General features: G+C 44.8%; 1 protein-coding gene across 1 annotated transcript in view; it reads left to right on the forward strand.

Moving 5' to 3' along the window:
- USP35 (ubiquitin specific peptidase 35) overlaps positions 1–16117 on the forward strand; it is a 122462-nt gene that overhangs the window by 64004 nt on the left and 42341 nt on the right. Inside the window, exons 2-4 of the mRNA XM_073669616.1 lie at positions 7082–7835; positions 12957–13092; positions 14435–14564. Coding sequence (XP_073525717.1) covers positions 7154–7835; positions 12957–13092; positions 14435–14564 — 948 coding nt within the window. The 5' untranslated portion in view covers positions 7082–7153. The remainder of the gene's footprint in view (positions 1–7081; positions 7836–12956; positions 13093–14434; positions 14565–16117) is intronic.

Consider the following 16117-nt stretch of genomic DNA (forward strand, 5'->3'; position numbering starts at 1 on the left):
ACATATACTATGCACACTATACACACTACATATACTACGCACACCACACTATACACACTACATATACTACGCACACTATACACTCACTACATATACTACGCACACTATACACTCACTGCATATACTACGCACACTATACACTCACTACATATACTACGCACACCACACTATACACTCACTACATATACTACGCACACCACACTATACACACTACATATACTATGCACACTATACACACTACATATACTACGCACACCACACTATACACACTACATATACTACGCACACTATACGCACACTACATATACTACGCACACCACACTATACACACTACATATACTACGCACACCACACTATACACACTACATATACTACGCACACTATACACTCACTACATATACTACGCACACTATACACTCACTACATATACTACGCACACCACACTATACACACTACATATACTATGCACACTATACACACTACATATACTACGCACACTATACGCACACTACATATACTACGCACACTATACACTCACTGCATATACTACGCACACTATACACTCACTACATATACTACGAACACTATACACTCACTACATATACTACGCACACTATACACTCACTGCATATACTACGCACACTATACACACTACATATACTACGCACACTATACACTCACTACATATACTACGCACACTATACACTCACTACATATACTACGCACACTATACACTCACTACATATACTACGCACACTATACACTCACTGCATATACTACGCACACCACACTATACACTCACTACATATACTACGCACACTATACACTCACTGCATATACTACGCACACCACACTATACACACTACATATACTACGCACACCACACTATACACACTACATATACTACGCACACTATACACTCACTACATATACTACGCACACCACACTATACACACTACATATACTATGCACACTATACACACTACATATACTACGCACACTATACACTCACTACATATACTATGCACACTATACACTCACTACATATACTACGCACACTATACTCACACTACATATACTACGCACACTATACACTCACTGCATATACTACGCACACTATACACTCACTACATATACTACGCACACTATACACTCACTGCATATACTACGCACACTATACACTCACTGCATATACTACGCACACCACACTATACACACTACATATACTACACACACTACATACACTGCTCACACACTACATACACTACTCACACACTATGTACACTACATATACTACGCACACTATACACTCACTACATATACTACGCACACTATACACTCACTGCATATACTACGCACACCACACTATACACACTACATATACTACGCACACTATACACTCACTGCATATACTACGCACACCACACTATACACACTACATATACTACGCACACTACAGACACACTACATATACTACACACACTACATACACTACTCACACACTACGTACACTACATATACTACGCACACTATACACTCACTACATATACTACGCACACTATACACTCACTGCATATACTACGCACACCACACTATACACACTACATATACTACGCACACTATACACTCACTACATATACTACGCACACTATACACTCACTACATATACTACGCACACTATACACTCACTGCATATACTACGCACACTATACACTCACTACATATACTACGCACACTATACACTCACTGCATATACTACGCACACCACACTATACACACTACATATACTACGCACACTATACACTCACTACATATACTACGCACACTATACACTCACTGCATATACTACGCACACCACACTATACACACTACATCTACTACGCACACTATACACACTACATATACTATGCACACTATACACACTACATATACTACACACACTATACACTCACTACATATACTACGCACACCACACTATACACACTACATCTACTACGCACACTATACACTCACTGCATATACTACGCACACCACACTATACACACTACATATACTACGCACACTATACACTCACTGCATATACTACGCACACCACACTATACACACTACATATACTACGCACACTATACACTCACTGCATATACTACGCACACCACACTATACACACTACATATACTACGCACACTATACACTCACTGCATATACTACGCACACCACACTATACACACTACATATACTACGCACACTATACACTCACTGCATATACTACGCACACCACACTATACACACTACATATACTACGCACACTATACACTCACTGCATATACTACGCACACCACACTATACACACTACATATACTACGCACACTATACACACACTACATATACTACGCACACTACACTATACACACTACATATACTACGCACACCACACTATACACACTACATATACTACGCACACTATACACACTACATATACTACGCACACTATACACACTACATATACTATGCACACTATACACTCACTACATATACTACACACACTATACGCACACTACATATACTATGCACACTATACACTCACTGCATATACTACGCACACCACACTATACACACTACATATACTATGCACACTATACACACTACATATACTACGCACACTATACACACTACATATACTAAGCACACTATACACACTACATATACTATGCACACTATACACACTACATATAATACACACACTATACGCACACTACATATACTATGCACACTATACACACTACATATACTACACACACTATACGCACACTACATATACTATGCACACTATACACTCACTACATATACTACGCACACCACACTATACACACTACATATACTATGCACACTATACACACTACATATACTACGCACACTATACACACTACATATACTAAGCACACTATACACACTACATATACTATGCACACTATACACACTACATATACTACGCACACTATACACACTACATATACTAAGCACACTACAGACACCCTACATATACTACACACACTACACACACTACATACACTACTCACACACTACGTACACTACATATACTACGCACACTATACGCACACTACATATACTACGCACACTATACACTCACTACATATACTACGCACACTATACACTCACTGCATATACTACGCACACTATACACTCACTGCATATACTACGCACACTATACACTCACTGCATATACTACGCACACCACACTATACACTCACTACATATACTACGCACACTATACACTCACTGCATATACTACGCACACCACACTATACACACTACATATACTACGCACACTATACACACTACATATACTATGCACACTATACACACTACATATACTATGCACACTATACACACTACATATACTATGCACACTACAGACACCCTACATATACTACACACACTACATACACTACACACACTACATACACTACTCACACACTACGTACACTACATATACTACGCACACTATACGCACACTACATATACTACGCACACTATACACTCACTGCATATACTACGCACACTATACACTCACTACATATACTACGCACACCACACTATACACTCACTACATATACTACGCACACCACACTATACACTCTACATATACTACGCACACTATACGCACACTACATATACTACGCACACTATACACTCACTACATATACTACGCACACTATACACTCACTGCATATACTACGCACACTATACACTCACTGCATATACTACGCACACTATACACTCACTGCATATACTACGCACACTATACACTCACTGCATATACTACGCACACTATACACTCACTGCATATACTACGCACACTATACAGTCACTGCATATACTACGCACACTATACACTCACTACATATACTACGCACACTATACACTCACTGCATATACTACGCACACTATACACTCACTGCATATACTACGCACACTATACACTCACTGCATATACTACGCACACCACAGTATACTCTCACTACATACCGTATACTACGCACACTACAGACACACTACATATACTACACACACTACATACACTACTCACACACTACATATACTACGCACACTATACACTCACTACATATACTGCGCACACTATACACACTACACACACTATACACACTACATATACTACGCACACTATACGCACACTACATATACTACGCACACTATACGCACACTACATATACTACGCACACTATACACTCACTACATATACTGCGCACACTATACACACTACACACACTATACACACTACATATACTACGCACACTATACGCACACTACATATACTATGCACACTATACACACTACATATACTACGCACACCACACTATACACACTACATATACTATGCACACTATACACACTACATATACTACGCACACTATACACTCACTACATATACTACGCACACCACACTATACACACTACATATACTATGCACACTATACACACTACATATAATACACACACTATACGCACACTACATATACTACGCACACTATACACACTACATATACTACACACACTATACGCACACTACATATACTACGCACACTATACACACTACATATACTACGCACACTATACACTCACTACATATACTACGCACACCACACTATACACACTACATATACTATGCACACTATACACACTACATATACTACACACACTATACGCACACTGCATATACTACGCACACTATACACTCACTGCATATACTGCGCACACTATACACACTACATATACTACGCACACTATACACTCACTACATATACTACGCACACCACACTATACACACTACATATACTATGCACACTATACACACTACATATACTACACACACTATACGCACACTGCATATACTACGCACACTATACACTCACTACATATACTGCGCACACTATACACACTACATATACTACACACACTATACACACTACATATACTACGCACACTATACACACTACATATACTACGCATACTATACACACACTACATATACTATGCACACTATACACACTACATCTACTACGCACACTATACACTCACTGCATATACTATGCACACTATACACACTACATATACTACGCACACCACACTATACACACTACATATACTACGCACACCACACTATACACACTACATATACTACGCACACTATACACTCACTACATATACTACGCACACTATACACTCACTGCATATACTACGCACACTATACACTCACTACATATACTACGCACACTATACACTCACTGCATATACTACACACACTATACACACTACATATACTACACACACTATACACTACATATACTACGCACACTATACACTCACTACATATACTGCGCACACTATACACACTACATATACTACACACACTATACACACTACATATACTACGCACACTATACACACTACATATACTACGCATACTATACACACACTACATATACTATGCACACTATACACACTACATCTACTACGCACACTATACACTCACTGCATATACTAGGCACACTATACACACTACATATACTACGCACACCACACTATACACACTACATATACTACGCACACCACACTATACACACTACATACTCACTACATATACTACGCACACTATACACTCACTACATATACTACGCACACTATACACACTACATATACTATGCACACTATACACACTACATATACTACACACACTATACGCACACTACATATACTACGCACACTATACACACTACATATACTACACACACTATACGCACACTACATATACTATGCACACTATACACACTACATATACTACACACACTATACGCACACTACATATACTACGCACACTATACACACTACATATACTACACACACTATACGCACACTACATATACTATGCACACTATACACTCACTGCATATACTACGCACACTATACACTCACTACATATACTACGCACACCACACTATACACACTACATATACTATACACACTACATATACTAAGCACACTACAGACACCCTACATATACTACACACACTACATACACTACACACACTACATATACTACACACACACTACTCACACACTACGTACACTACATATACTACGCACACTATACGCACACTACATATACTACGCACACACTACATATACAACGCACACTATACACACAGAACATATGCAACACACACGACATATACTATGCACACTATACACATTTAATTACAGACGCCCTACACATACACTACATATACTATGCACACTTTATGCACACTACATATACCATGCACACTATACACACTACAGACGATATACTGTATATACACTACGCACTTTATACATACACACTCAGTCTTACCCTCCTGGATGTCCATTCACTCCATCCCGTTGAGGGTTTGCCATGATTTTTGTCTGAACTGTGGCAGACCTACAGTATAGGCCTGAGCGTTGAGAGCTCAGAGGCACATGTCCCGGTTGCCCCCTTGAATTTTAACATGTGCGAATAAGACTTGCAACCCACTTACAGCAAGACACCGCTCAAAGTAATAAAGAGGTATGGGCTAGATGTGATATTTCATGACCACGAGAACAATTTTAGTACTGGAGAATCCTGTATTCAAATGTGTAAGGGTCAATAGCTCAGATTTACTGCTTTTATTTTTTTAGTCACCTCCAGAGCTGCATTCAAAATTCTGCTGTTACCAAAGTGCATTGCATTGTGGGAGGTTAGATGACTCTGGTATCAGGGCAACAGTCAATTCTAAACCTCAATGATGTAGATTGAATCTCACATAAGTGTAGGTCGTACCTCTGAGACCCCCACCTTATGAAGTAACAGGGGTCCCCCTTGTTTGGCTGTTTTTATAACTCCTATACACTTGAATTGGGATAATCACATCCATGGCCACCACATCTGGGGGGATGGGCTCAGAGAATTCCCATTCTTTTAGTAGAATTCTACATCTAGGGTGACCTTCTTGATTTCATTTCTTCTCTGATTTCATTCCAGCTCTTCTGTTGATCGTTATTCCGGTTCTTCCATAAAAGTGGGCGATTGCAACCCCTGATAAAAATTTAAACCATGGATAAGATTTTAGAAGCCGTCATGCAGTCTTCTTACCCGATGTACGTCAAGCAGAGCTTGGCACGACGCGTAATCGAAGCTTCCAAGCAGCCTATTGACATTGAACAATGCTGGTCCATGTTAGAACTATCCACCAAGCTCTTCTTTTTGGGCGAATCTCGTTTTGCTAGGGAAACTGCCAGAGAAGTCCTGGAAGTCTATGGCACGTACCACACAGAAGAATTCGAGGAATTTTTCAACGTCAGGTTCATACTGAATCTCCTCCAGGAGGGATATGGGCCTCTCGGAAAGAGACATGCCTATATCTTAGAATACATACATCTCGGCATAAAATTCGTGTTGGACAAACCTTCCACCAAGGAGATCTTCAGGCTGTTGAGGGTAGAAGTCCTCCGTATCATCTGTGAAAGACCAAGTCTTAAGATCTGTGTGAAGGTCAGCAAACTCTTGACCTCACATCCTCAATGTATTCCGGAAGGGAACCACCAGCTCTTGTTCTGCCAACAGCTGGTTCGATGTATAGGGCAGTTCCATTGTCATTCCGAAGGAGAGGAAGGGATCCTACAGTTTCTTGATCAGGTGAACAGAGTCAGTGCCCTTCTGCAAAGTATCTGGAGGCTTCAAACTTCTCTGGTTCTTCCATCCCTCAAGGAAGTATTTGCTATTATATCTCTAACAGGTAAGGAGGTATGACAGAAGGAAGGAATATCGTATTGATTGGATAGCTGGATCCTCCATATAGCAACAAGCCGGCTCCTCGATATAGTGACAGGCTGAGTCCTCCATATAACGACAGGCTGGGTCCTCGGTATAATGGCAGGCTGGATCCACCATTTTACGACAGGCCGGTTGCGCCATATAGAGACAGGCAGGGTCCACCAAATGGAGACAGGCCGGGTCCTCTATATAGTGACTGTCTGGGTCCAACATTTTGTGACAGGCTGGATACACCATATAGCGAAAGGCTGGGTCCTCTATGCAGCAATAGGCTTGGTATACCATATGGCGTAAGGCCAGGCCCTCCATATAGTGATAGGCTGGGTCATCCATATAGTGACAGCCGGGGTCTACCGTACAGTGATAGACCAGGTCCTCCATATAGTGACAGGCATTATCCTCCTTACAGCGACAGGCTGGGTCCTCCTTACAGCGACAGATCGGTTCCTCCATATAGTGACAGACTGGGTCATCTATACAACGACAGACTAGATCCTCTTTACAGCGACAGACCGGTTCCTCCAGACAGGCCGGGTTTACCATATAGCGTCAGAGCCGGTCCTCCATATAGCAATAGGTCGCGTCCACTGTATTTCAACAGGCCGGATCCTCCATATAATTGCAGGCTGGGTCCTCCTTACAGTGATAAGTTGGATCATCCATATAGTGACAGGGCGGGTCCTCCATATAGTGACAGACCATGTCCATCATATAGCGACAGGCCGAATCCTCCTTACAGTGACAGGCTGAGTCCTTCTTACAGCAACAGGCCAGGTCTTCCTTACAGCGATAGACCGGATCCTCCTTATATTGACAGGCCGAGTGCTCCTTATAGTGACAGGCTGGGTCCTCCTTATAGTGACAGGCCAGGTCTTCCTTATAGTGACAGGCCGGGTCCTCCTCATAGTGATAGGTCGGGTCCTCCTCATAGTGATAGGTCGGGTCCTCCTTATAGTGACAGGCCGGGTCTTCCTTATAGTGACAGGCCGGGTCCTCCTTATAGTGATAGGCCGGGTCTTCCTTATAGTGATAGGCCGGGTCTTCCTTATAGTGACAGGCCAGGTCCTCCTTACAGCGATAGACCAAATCCTCCTTACAGAGAGAGACCACGTCTTCCTTGTAGTGACAGATCAGATCCACCATATAGAAAAAGGCTGGGTCTTCCTCATAGTGACGGGCTGGGTCCTCCTTACAGTGACAGGCCGGGTCCGTCTTAAAGTGACAGGCCGGGTCTTCCTTATAGTGACAGGCCGGTTATTCCTTATAATGCCAGGCCGGGTCTTCCTTATAGTGACAAGCCGGGTCCTCCTTATAGAGACAGGCCAGTTCCACCATATAGAAACGAGCAGAGTCCTGTATATAGTGACAGGCCGGGTCATCTATATAGTGACAGGCTGGGTCCTCCGTATAATGACAGGCTGGATCCACCATTTTACGACAGGCCGGGTGCACCATATGGAGACAGGCAGGGTCCACCAAATGGAGACAGGCCGGGTCCTCTATATAGTGACTGGCTGGGTCCAACATTTTGTGACAGGCTGGATACACCATATAGCGAAAGGCTGGGTCCTCTATGCAGCAATAGGCTTGGTATACCATATGGCGTAAGGCCAGGCCCTCCATATAGGGATAGGCTGGGTCATCCATATAGTGCCAGCCGGGGTCTTCTGTACAGTGATAGACCAGGTCTTCAATGTAGTGACAGGCCGTATCCTCCCTACAGTGACAGGCTGGATCCTCCTTACAGCGACAGACTGGTTCCCCCATATAGCGACAGGCTGGGTCCTCCTTACAGCAACAGACCGGCTCCTCCATATAGCGGCAGACCGGTTCCTCCATATAGCGACAGACTGGGTCATCTATACAATGACAGACTAGATCCTCCTTACAGCGACAGACCGATTCCTCCAGAAAGTGACAGGCCGTGTTTACCATATAGCGTCAGAGCCAGTCCTCCATATAGCAATATTTCGAGTCCACTGTATTTCAACAGGCCGGGTCTTCCATATAATTGCAGGCTGGGTCCTCCTTACAGTGACAAGCTAGGTCATCCATATAGTGACAGACCATGTCTATCATATAGCGACAGGCCGAATCCTCCTTACAGCGACAGGCTGAGTCCTTCTTACAGCAAACAGGCCAGGTCTTCCTTACAGCAATAGACCGGATACTCCTTATATTGACAGGCTGGGTCCTCCTTATAGTGACAGGCCGGGTCCTCCTTATAGTGACAGGTCGGGTCCTCCTTATAGTGACAGGCCGGGTCCTCCTTACAGAGATAGACCGAATCCTCCTTACAGAGATAGACCACGTTTTCCTTGTAGTGACAGATCAGATCCACCATATAGAAAAAGGCTGGGTCCTCCATATAGTGACAGGTTGGATCCTTCTTATAGTGACAGGCCAGATCCACTATATAGCGTCCACCATATAGCGACAGGATGGCTCCTCCATATAGTGACAGGACATGTCTTCCTCATAGTGACAGGCTGCGTCCTCCTTACAGCAATAGGCTAGGTCCTTCTTATAGTGACAGGCTGCGTCCTCCTTACAGCAACATGCTGGGTCCTTCTTATAGTGACAAGCCGGGTCCTTCATATAGTGACAGGCTGGGCCTTCCTTATAGTGACAGGCCAGATTCTCCATATAGTGACAGGCTGGGTCCTCCTTATAATGACAGGCTGGATCCTCCATATAGTGACAGGCTGTGCACTTCTTATAGCGACAGACCAGATCCACTATATAGTGTCCACCATATAGCGACAGAATGGCTCCTCCATATAGTGACAGGTCATGTCTTCCTCATAGTGACAGGCTGCGTCCTCCTTACAGCAATAGGCTAGGTCCTTCTTATAGTGACAGGCTGCGTCCTCCTTACAGCAACATGCTGGGTCCTTCTTATAGTGACAAGCCGGGTCCTTCATATAGTGACAGGCTGGGCCTTCCTTATAGTGACAGGCCAGATTCTCCATATAGTGACAGGCTGGGTCCTCCTTATAATGACAGGCTGGATCCTCCATATAGTGACAGGCTGTGCACTTCTTATAGCGACAGACCAAATCCACTATATAGTGTCCACCATATAGCGACAGGATGGCTCCTCCACATAGTGACAGGTCATGTCTTCCTCATAGTGACAGGCTGCGTCCTCCTTACAGCAATAGGCTAGGTCCTTCTTATAGTGACAGACCGCGTCCTCCTTACAGCAACATGCTGGGTCCTTCTTATAGTGACAGGCTGGGTCCTTCTTATAGTGACAGGCTGGGTCCTTCTTATAGTGACAGGCTGGGTCCTCCTTATAGTGACAGGCTGGGTCCTTCTTATACTGACAGACCGCGTCCTCCTTCTTATAGTGACAGACCGCGTCCTCCTTCTTATAGTGACATGCTGGGTCCTTCTTATAGTGACAGGCTGGGTCCTTCTTATAGTGACTGGCTGGGTCCTTCTTATAGTGACAGGCTGGGTCCTTCTTATAGTGACAGGCTGGGTCCTTCTTATAGTGACAGGCTGGGTCCTTCTTATAGTTACAGGCTGGGTCCTTCTTATAGTGACAGGCTGGGTCCTTCTTATAGTGACAGGCTGGGTCCTTCTTATAGTGACAGGCTGGGTCCTTCTTATAGTGACAGGCTGGGTCCTTCTTATAGTTACAGGCTGGGTCCTTCTTATAGTGACAGGCTGGGTCCTTCTTATAGTGACAGGCTGGGTCCTTCTTATAGTGACAGGCTGGGTCCTTATAGTGACAGGCTGGGTCCTCCTTATAGTGACAGGCTGGGTCCTTCTTATACTGACAGACCGCGTCCTCCTTCTTATAGTGACAGACCGCGTCCTCCTTCTTATAGTGACATGCTGGGTCCTTCTTATAGTGACAGGCTGGGTCCTTCTTATAGTGACTGGCTGGGTCCTTCTTATAGTGACAGGCTGGGTCCTTATAGTGACAGGCTGGGTCCTTCTTATAGTGACAGGCTGGGTCCTTCTTATAGTGACAGGCTGGGTCCTTCTTATAGTGACAGGCTGGGTCCTTATAGTGACAGGCTGGGTCCTTCTTATAGTGACAGGCTGGGTCCTTCTTATAGTGACAGGCTGGGTCCTTATAGTGACAGGCTGGGTCCTTCTTATAGTGACATGCTGGGTCCTTCTTATAGTGACAGACCGCGTCCTCCTTCTTATAGTGACATGCTGGGTCCTTCTTATAGTGACAGGCTGGGTCCTTCTTATAGTGACTGGCTGGGTCCTTCTTATAGTGACAGGCTGGGTCCTTCTTATAGTGACAGGCTGGGTCCTTCTTATAGTTACAGGCTGGGTCCTTCTTATAGTGACAGGCTGGGTCCTTATAGTGACAGGCTGGGTCCTTCTTATAGTGACATGCTGGGTCCTTATAGTGACAGGCTGGGTCCTTCTTATAGTGACAGGCTGGGTCCTTCTTATAGTGACAGGCTGGGTCCTTATAGTGACAGGCTGGGTCCTTCTTATAGTGACAGGCTGGGTCCTTATAGTGACAGGCTGGGTCCTCCTTATAGTGACAGGCTGGGTCCTTCTTATAGTGACAGGCCGCGTCCTCCTTCTTATAGTGACAGACCGCGTCCTCCTTCTTATAGTGACAGGCTGGGTCCTTCTTATAGTGACAGGCTGGGTCCTTCTTATAGTGACTGGCTGGGTCCTTCTTATAGTGACAGGCTGGGTCCTTCTTATAGTGACAGGCTGGGTCCTTCTTATAGTGACAGGCTGGGTCCTTCTTATAGTGACTGGCTGGGTCCTTCTTATAGTGACAGGCTGGGTCCTTCTTATAGTGACTGGCTGGGTCCTTCTTATAGTGACAGGCTGGGTCCTTCTTATAGTGACAGGCTGGGTCTTCCTTATAGTGACAGGTCAGATCCACCATATAGCGACAGGACGGCTCCTCCATCATGAAGGCTATTCTTTTATGGGCTCTCTGATCAGTTTAACTCCAAATTCCCTATTGGGGCTGATGAAGATGGCTTTTCTGGAGGAGCCTGTTTGCTTCTCTAATTGACAAATTATTATCCCACATCATTGTCTGTAATTGCTTCTTGTCTGTCTTAAGGCTGATTTTGGGGTTTTCTAGATGAGATGGAGACTCCCTCCAACGCCCTGGCCAGCGTGGTGCAGTACGTGCCCCTCCAGCTCATGGAAGGCATTGTAAGAAATTTGGCCAACGCGGACAGTGTGACTGATGCCCAGATGATGACTTCTATTAACAGGTAGAGTTTACGCACGCTGTGATGTCACATGACCGAGCCAGTGACTTCCTTCTTTTTTTGCTCCGTTTTTGATTCCTTAAAGGGGTTTTCCTCTTTAAGAAAAGTGGTCCCCAAAGTAATGTATACTTGTAAAATAACAAAGTCAGATAGTAATCCTCACCCTCACCCGGTCCGGCACCAGTTCACTGACGCTGCTCCATTCCATGTGTTTTTGCTGCAGGGGTAACATCATGCCTACAATGCATATCACCGCTGCAGCCAATCATTGAGCTCATCAGGTTACATCATGTAGATCAGCAGCGACCGGCTGAAGCGTGATGTGAGCTGTAATCGTAATGTCACTGCTGCAACCAAAACAGAAACTGAAGCAGCGGTGACGTCAGTACTTAAGCACATATCACTGCTGCAGCCAATCACTAATCTCGGTGGTTCATAAATCAGCAGAGTCACTGAGCTCCGTGATTGGCTGCAGCGTTGATGTGAGCTGTAATCGTGATGTCATTGCTGCAACTAATGCACAGACACCACAGCAGTGGTGACATCACCATTACAGTGCACATCACCGCTGCAGTCAATCACTGATCTTGGCGATTCATGCCATCAACATCAGCAGAATCACTTAACTCCGTGATTGGCTGCAGCGGTGACGTGAACTGGGGTTGTGATGTCACCGCTGCAGCCAAAGCACAAAACCAGAGTAGCGATCACCACTACAGCGCACATTATTGCTGCAGTCAATCACTGATCTTGGTAGCTTTTGTCTCCTACATCAGTTGCTGAGCTCTGTGATTGGCTGCAGCGGTAATGGAAGTCAATGGAAGCAGTAATGGCTGAATTCGTGATGTGACACCTACAGCGAAAAGACAAAAACTGAAGCAGCAGCAGGGTGCCAGTCCTAGACCCGGGGAGGGGGAGTACTGTCTGAGCTTGTTATTTACCAGTATGCATCACTTTTCTTAGAGCAGAGAACCCCTTTAATACCTTAATAGAATTATTGTGACTATTGTCTTCAAGACACTTATTTTGCCACACCAGGACCTGTGTCACCTTCTAGCAGCCTATAGTTCCCTTCATTAACTGCAAGATTAAGTAAAAGACCAAGAGAGGGGAGAAGAGGGAGATGCAGCTGCAGATTCCCTCCCTCAGTGGCTGTGAGACTGCATGCTGTGAGAGGGAAAGAGGAGCTGCAAAGGAGAGATATCTGATTGGCTCAGAGGCACAGTACAACTCCCCGCCCACTCAGCAGGCAGAAAAAGAGAAAAAGAAGTAGAGACAAATACTTCTCAGACAAGATGCATCATTTTTGGAATAAACAAATTTTTAATATCTTCTTTTTTTGCAGGATGATCGACTGGGTGTCATGGCCTCTGGGCAAGAACATCGACAAGTGGATTATTGCTTTATTAAAAGGGCTCGCCGCTGTCAAGAAGTTCAGCATTCTGACCGAAGTTTCCCTATCAAAAATACAAAAGGTCCAAATCTACGACATATATTATGGATTCAGAGGGGTCTGATGTTATTGAGGTGGAGGGTCAGAGATTATGGATGCGGTGGGGTCAGAGATTATTGATGCGGGGGGTCAGAGATTATGGATGCGATGGGGTCAGAGATTATGGATTCGGTGGGGTCAAATGTTATTGAGGTGGAGGGGTCAGAGATTATGGATGTGGTGGAGTCAGAGATTATTGATGCAAGGGGGTCAGGGATTATGGATGTGGTGGAGTCAGAGATTATTGATGCGGGGGGTCAGATAATATGGATGTGGAGGGGTCAGAGATTATTGATGCGGGGGGTCAGAGATTATGGATTCGGTGGGGTCAAATGTTATTGAGGTGGTGGGCTCAGAGATTATGGATGCGGTGGGGTCAAAGATTATGGATGGGGAGGAGTCAGAGATTATGGATTCGGTGGGGTCAAATGTTATTGAGGTGGAGGGGTCAGAGATTATGGATGTGGTGGAGTCAGAGATTATTGATGCAAGGGGGTCAGGGATTATGGATGTGGTGGAGTCAGAGATTATTGATGCGGGGGGATCAGATAATATGGATGCGGAGGGGTCAGAGATTATTGATGCGGGGGGTCAGAGATTATGGATATGGAGGAGTCAGAGATTAATGATGCGGGGGGTCAGAGATTATGGATGTGGAGGAGTCAGAGATTATTGATGCGGGGGGGTCAGAGATTATTGATGCGGGGGGTCAGAGATTATGGATGTGGATGAGTCAGAGATTATTGATGCGGGGGGGGCAGATATTATGGATGTGGAGGGGTCAGAGATTATGGATGTGGAGGGTCCAGAGATTATGGATGTGGAGGATCCAGAGATTATGGATGTGGAGGGTTCGCAGATTATGGATGCGGTGGGGCCAGAAATCATGGATTGCACTGATATAATTTCTCTTGCGGAGACTAGCGTCTTCGCAAGAGAAATTGACATGCTGCAGCCTGGAAAGACGCACCACATATCCACAGGTGATCAGTAGGTGCACGGAGACGCATAGTGGGCATGGGATTTCTACAAATTCTATCCACTATGCTGTAACATCTGGCTGATGCGGGTTGCACGCAGCGCAAGTGTGCTGCGTCCAATCCACAGCGATTGCTGATTGTGTGCACGTACCCTTACTTTCAGTTTGGAGATAATGATATGCTCGTGCTCCAGGGCGGCCTGTGGGGGGCGCTCTATCTGGTGCTTTGCTTACTTATTCATCTGCATGCTCTTATAACAGCTCACTGTGCCTTTGTGAGGGGCTCAGGGTGGTAGTTGTGGCGAGGGGTTGCTGTGTTCCCACACCCTGGCTCCCTGACAAAGACAAATGTCCCAGTTCCCCTGTGCTGTGCGTGTGGTGTGTAACACTCACGTTTCGGTTGCAGATCTCTGCTGTCTTCGGTTCTTCCACCTCAGAAACTGCCGTACACACATTAGGGGACTTCTTTCTTCGCCGCACCCACTGCAGACGGGCATCACTCACAGGGGGCCGCAACCTCAGCTTAGCACGGCGTCCATACCATGCTGTTTTTCATG

This window comes from Phyllobates terribilis, unplaced genomic scaffold (genome assembly GCF_046119375.1).
Source record: "Phyllobates terribilis strain yellow unplaced genomic scaffold, ASM4611937v1 Scaffold_2__4_contigs__length_985480577, whole genome shotgun sequence".
NCBI lineage: Eukaryota > Metazoa > Chordata > Amphibia > Anura > Dendrobatidae > Phyllobates > Phyllobates terribilis.